Genomic DNA, 5890 nt, shown 5'->3' with positions numbered 1-5890 from the left:
CAAGCCCCACAAATTATTCGTTGACCACCACCACCTCCAGTGGAAAACATCCCTCCTGTCCCACCAGTGGAGGAAGAGAGAGGAGTAAACATCATAAAGCTGGAAGAGGAGGTAGAGGTGAGCCCTATACATTTTGATGTTATGCCAGCAGAAAAGCGCACAAGAGCACACAACAAGGATGAAGACACAAGGAATGAAGAGTCATAACCTGCAAGGAAGGAGAGGAAGAAAAAGTCAAAGAAGGAGGAAGGAGACAAGAAGCAGAGATCAAGGCGAAGGGAGATCGGCATCAATGATTTTCCATTAGGAAAGAATATGGAACCCTACAACATCTTAGAAGATCTGCAAACTCAAAAGCCCAATATTTCTTGGCCTCAACTCCTACATCTATCACCCAAGGTGAGAAGGCATTGGCCCAAACTTGTAAGCACAAGACTCCCAATAAAGAAAGAAAAGGTGACAATAAAGGCATTGTCTTCAAAGCCACAACAAGATGTGGAACCTATTGCAGATGCTTATGTAAGGGGTAGGAAGGTATCCAATGTGTATGTTGATGGTGGAGCACAAATGTGTGTGATCACGGAAAGAGCCATGAATAGACTAGGGCTTGAAATCACTAAATCCTCTAATTGTCAAGCTAGGCTGGCCAAGAATGTAAGTGTGAAGTGCCTAGGGATCATCGAGAATGTAAAAGTTTCTGTATGTAATATAGATGCACGTGTGGACATGTATGTTATGCCGGCCAAGGGGGAGGGCTATCCCATCATCCTAGGGAGGCCTTGGCTCATGTTGTGAATGCAGATCAAAAATGGAGACGAGGACAATTGATTCTCAAAAAGGGGAAACATGTGGTATACGATTGGCATGAAGGAAAGCAGCTCGACATCAACTATGAGACCACGGATGATGAAGAAAGTGAAGAGAGTTTTGGCTCAAGCGACGAGGAAAGTTCAACCACTACATCCAATAGCAAAGAAGAATCATCTTTGGAGGTAATGGGAATTATCTTCAACACATCAAAAACTCCATCAATAGAGGTTGATCCAAAAAAGGAGAAAAAAAAAGATGACAAAGGTGACCACAAGCACTTTGAATACTTTGAGAGGATGCTTGCAAAAGATCTTACCCCTGAGGAGAAGCGGTCCTACATCAATATGCTCAAGAGATATCCCAATTTTTTTATCCTCACTGATTACTCACAAATTAGAGGTGTGGATGTTATAGAGCATGGCATAGAATTAAAACCAGGTACTAAACCTGTGGCTCAAAAGCTAAGGCACCTAGGAAAAATACAACAAGAGGCACTTTTGACAGAGGTTAACCGACTCCTCAAAGCTGGTTTCATTTACCCTGTGTCTAACTCTGAGTGGGTGTCCCCAATTGTAGTAACCCCTAAGAAGAACAAAAAATGGAGGGTCTGTGTTGAGACTACAAACCGCTCAACGCTGCAACAAAGAGGGATCATTTTCCTCTTCCTTTCCAAGATGAAATCTTAAACAAAGTAGCCGGCTATGAATGTTACACAGTGTGTGATGGGTATTCTGGGTATTTTCAAATTAGAATAGCAAAAGAAGATCAGTTAAAAACCACTTTCATCACACCTTGGGGTTGCTTTGCCTATAGAGTGATGCCATTTGGACTCACAAATGCTCCTAGTACCTTTATAAGGTTTACAACTCTTGTCTTTCAGCCCTTCTTTGGAAAGTCAATTAGGGTTTTTATGGATGACTTCTGTATCTATAGTAGCCAAATACTTCATTGTTGCCAAAAAGTTGAGGAGGGGCTTAGGAGGCTTCATCAATTTGGGGGACAGCTTAATCCTGAGAAGTGTCACATTGCAGAGTCACAAGTGGTGTTGCTAGGTCATGTGGTTTCTTTGCAAGGAACTCAAGTGGATCCATCAAAAGTAAATGCTCTCTTGTCACTACAACCACCAACGACAACCAAGGAGCTCATGACTTTCAACCACAAAGTAAGGTACATGTTTCGTTTCATTCACCTTCTAGCAGAAGCTATTGCACCTTTGCACAAGCTAGCAAACAAACCCACATTTGAATGGAGAGAGGAACACGAATTATGCTTTACTGAAGTAAAGGGTATTCTCAACTCTCTTCCAACAATAATTCCACCAAATCCAAAGGATACATATTACATCATGCCAAGTGTAGGAATGGAGGCCATCGGTGTAGTTCTCATGCAAAAAGACCCAAAAACATGCTACATGAGGCCAGTATACTTTGCAAGCAAAGTCATGACCACTGCAGAGAAGGGCTACACCGATATGGAGAAGGTGGTATTCACAATTATGTTTGCGGTAAGAAAATTCCAATCATATCTCTTACCTGCACCATTTGTCATTCTCACCATGGAAAACAATTTACCATATGTTGTGCAACACATGAGCCTCTCATCTAGGATAGCCAAATGGGTTCTAGAACTTCAAGAGTTGGAATACACTTTTCTTGTGCAAGATAGCACAAGGGCAGGTCTTGCAGACATTCTCACATACAAAGTGAGAGAAAGGAAAGAGTCACCAAAGGCAAGAGACAAAGCTACACCACAAAATAATGAGGAGGAGATGGACAACGCACACATTTTGTGCTTTGATGGAGCTTACCGACGACAACACGATCAGGCAGTAGGGGGGGTTCTTATTCTATGTCCACAAAGGGAAGTTCTTTTTAAGAAAGGTATCACCTTGGAAAATGTTCATTCTAATAATGAGGCTGAGTATGTCACCTTAAAGTTGGGGCTTGAAGAATGCAAAAAACTTGGCATTAAAAGACTTATAATAAGAGGTGATTCCTTACTAGTTATTAGGCAAATCTAAGGGATATGGAAGTGCAAGAACCCTACTCTAGTGGAGTGGCTTAGACAGGTGAAGGCTTTCATAAAGAACTTTGAAGCTACACAGGTACAACATGTTGTGAGAACCCTTAACAAGGAAGTAGATTCTCTCGCCAATGAGAAACTTCAGATCATGGTGGGAGGTGTGAAGCTCTACGAACCAAAGTACCAAGGCCAAGAGGAATTGAAGGACATTATATTTTTCCTGCAAATTGGTGAGTGCCCTAAACACTTGGATAAAGTGCAAAGGCATAGGTTGCTAAAAAAGGCAACTCCTTACTAACTCATAGGAGATGATTTGTATCATAAAGGGAAAGATTTGGTGCTAAGAAGGGTGCCCTCTAATCAAGAAATAGAGATAATCCTCTTTTCATGCCATGATGATGTCTGTGGGGGTCATTTTTCTCATGATATTACAAACAGGAAGATTTTGCAAGCAGGGTTTGTTTGGCCAAGTCTACATCATGATGTCCACCATTGGTGTAAGTCATGCAAAGGTTGTCAGATTGCTGGAGATCAACGACTCACTTACGAGCCTCGAGTTCCAATAATTTCGTATGGTCCTTTTGAGAAGTGGGGTGTGGATGCAATTGGCCTGTTACCTCGCACATCTACCGGGAAGGTCTTCATCATTGTGGGAGTAGATTACATGACACGATGGGCGGAGGCAACAAGTACAACACAAATTACAGCCGAGGAGGTATCAAAATTTATCTTTGATCACATATGCAGTAGATTCGGCACACCATTAGAGATTTTGTCAGATCGTGGTCCAGGGTTTAGAGCAGAGCTCCTAGATAATCTTTTGGCAAAGTTAAAAGTCAAACATTTGCATTCTACACCTTACTACCCTCAGTGCAATGGGTTGGCTGAAAAGGTGAATGGAATGATATGTAAGATCATTTCTAAGCAGGTTGCAGATCAACCAAACGACTGGGATAGTCATTTGACCGCAGCTCTATGGGCATACAAAAAATCTTTCACTCAATTCACTCCTTTTCATTTGGTATATGGACAAGAGCCACTCCTTCCTATCGAGGTGGAGCTTGCAAGCCTACGCATTCTCTCACGGGGATCAAAGAGGCCAAAAGAAGCTTTGCAGGAAATAATTTTAGATCTCCAACGACTTGAGCTTGATAGAGAAGAGTCCATCGACTATTACATTGCCCAAGCCACGGATCAAAGAGGCAAAATCAACAAAATTCTCAAGCAGAAGGGCTTGACGGAAGGTATGCTAGTTCTTCGTTACGATAATCGCCTTGATGTACGCCATGACAAGAAGTTTTTACAAAGGTAGGAAGGACCCTTTTTTGATAATGAAAAGATATGGAAATGGTAGCTATAGACTAGCACATTTGTCTGGGAAAGTCCACAAGACCAGAGTAAATGGATGGAAATTGAAATCCTATTTACAAAGAATTAATCCACTTGCAGGGAGCCTTCATTTTAAGTGTGAAATTGCTCCATCCAATTTAGCAGATGCTCCTTCAACTCCTCAAGGATCGTTGAGTGCGGGGACTTCAAGCTTGCAAGGTCTACCTTGGGATCCTTGTAACGAAGTACAGGTTTGAGGGAGTAAAAGAGTGCATATCACTCCTCCTTTTTTTTGGAAACAGAAGAAAAAAAAAAAGAAAAAGGAAAATACTCTTTTGTTTCATCTACGAGCATGAATGATCATAGATGAAGGGGGAGGGCTAATATGAGTAGCGTTAAATGGTAACCTTGCATTTGCACTACATTTCTACTCAAATGTATATATTTTTTATCAAAGTTTTAACCTAGTGTTCATTCTCTCTTTCCGTAATAGCCTTTTTCCATACAAACACCTTACCCTTCTTAGATCTTTATGCATTTACATCATATTTCTCTCTTCATGCTAAATGAAAACAGTAAACTTAATTCTACTCTCCTAATTTTTTACTGCATATTCTTTTAACTAATTTAAATAGCTATCTACATCCCATAATTTGTAAATAAATAATTTATGGGCACTTATCTTACCCATCTTCTCTCAAGGGTAGGGTTAGCCTTGTAGGCCTTCCCTTCCCCACCACTATGTGATCCAACTCTTGGATCATTTACTTGTGTTGGTCAACAAATCTTAAATATAATTTATATCCCCAATAAATAAAACTTTATTGGAGCCTACCTCATTTGTTTAAGGTGGATTCTCTTTCGAAAAAGAATGCTACACCTTGGATGCATGCTAAAGGGTCCCCTACAAGGAGACTTGGTGCAAAAGGTGTTTTGGATGCATCTTGAACGCCTTAGCTCATGGAAATACTTGATAAACACTCCAAAATCAGCTTAAACACTTTGAAAAGGTCAACGTTGCCTTTTACAGCACCCAATTCTGAGTTACAGGCTGAAAGTTATGGTGAAAACAAGGTGCTGCGGACACTATTACTGCAGGTCAAAGTTACAATCAGGTAAACCACAAAGGTAAAAAGTTTTCTTGACTTCTTCAACATTCTAAAATACCAATGGGGAGTTAAACACCACTTGCATGTGGAGGGGTCGGCTCAAGATGCTTCCAGAGACACAACAAACAAGATGGGGATACTCTACAGGAGCCACTGGAGGGACATCATGGTGGGGCCCACATACATTATCAACACTTATGGAGCCTCCATGACTTAAAAGTCTATTTTTAATGAGAAAATAATTCCCTTATTCACATAATTGAAGGAATGGTCAAAAGGGAACCTAACTATGGTTAATCACCTACCCTAGTCAAGTTTAACCTAACCCAAGGTCTTGTACAACTATAAAAAGGCCCTTTGGCAAGCACAAAAACATACACACCTACTCCATTGCTGCAAATAAGCTCCTCTAAGGTTAGGGAAGGCCTAATATCTCTCTCCTCTCGTCTCCCTATCCATTTCCTAAGCTCGCTATCATAAGCGTTGCCATAGAGAGAGCATCAATATGCTATTGCTACCATTCTCTTGCAAACGTTTATCTTACCATCCTCATCCCTAAATAAGGATTGTAGCTTCTATATGAGAGCAAGGTTATCAAGATTAATGATCTATCTCATGGT

At 40.9% G+C, this 5890-nt stretch overlaps 1 protein-coding gene across 1 annotated transcript; it reads left to right on the top strand.

Moving 5' to 3' along the window:
* The first annotated feature begins 3496 nt into the window (after nt 1-3496).
* On the top strand, nt 3497-4418 carry LOC147465369 (uncharacterized). Its single transcript, XM_086489048.1, has 2 exons — nt 3497-4111; nt 4149-4418. The coding sequence occupies exons 1-2, from the start codon at nt 3497-3499 to the stop codon at nt 4416-4418; spliced, it is 885 nt and encodes a 294-aa protein (XP_086345174.1).
* The last annotated feature ends 1472 nt before the right edge of the window (nt 4419-5890 follow it).

Source organism: Adiantum capillus-veneris, chromosome 1 (genome assembly GCF_014529385.1).
Source record: "Adiantum capillus-veneris isolate H3 chromosome 1, ASM1452938v2, whole genome shotgun sequence".
In the NCBI taxonomy this organism is placed as follows: domain Eukaryota; kingdom Viridiplantae; phylum Streptophyta; class Polypodiopsida; order Polypodiales; family Pteridaceae; genus Adiantum; species Adiantum capillus-veneris.
Note: the sequence above shows the minus strand (reverse complement) of the source record. Positions and strands in the feature narration are given on the sequence as shown.

Excerpts from the sequence above, each read along its gene's own strand:
- LOC147465369 (XM_086489048.1), top strand. The coding sequence starts at position 3,497 with ATGACACGATGGGCGGAGGCAACAAGTACAACACAAATTACAGCCGAG. Across the intron at positions 4,112-4,148 it reads GTTACGATAATCGCCTTGAT|GACCCTTTTTTGATAATGAA; the intron begins GTACGCCATGAC and ends AAAGGTAGGAAG.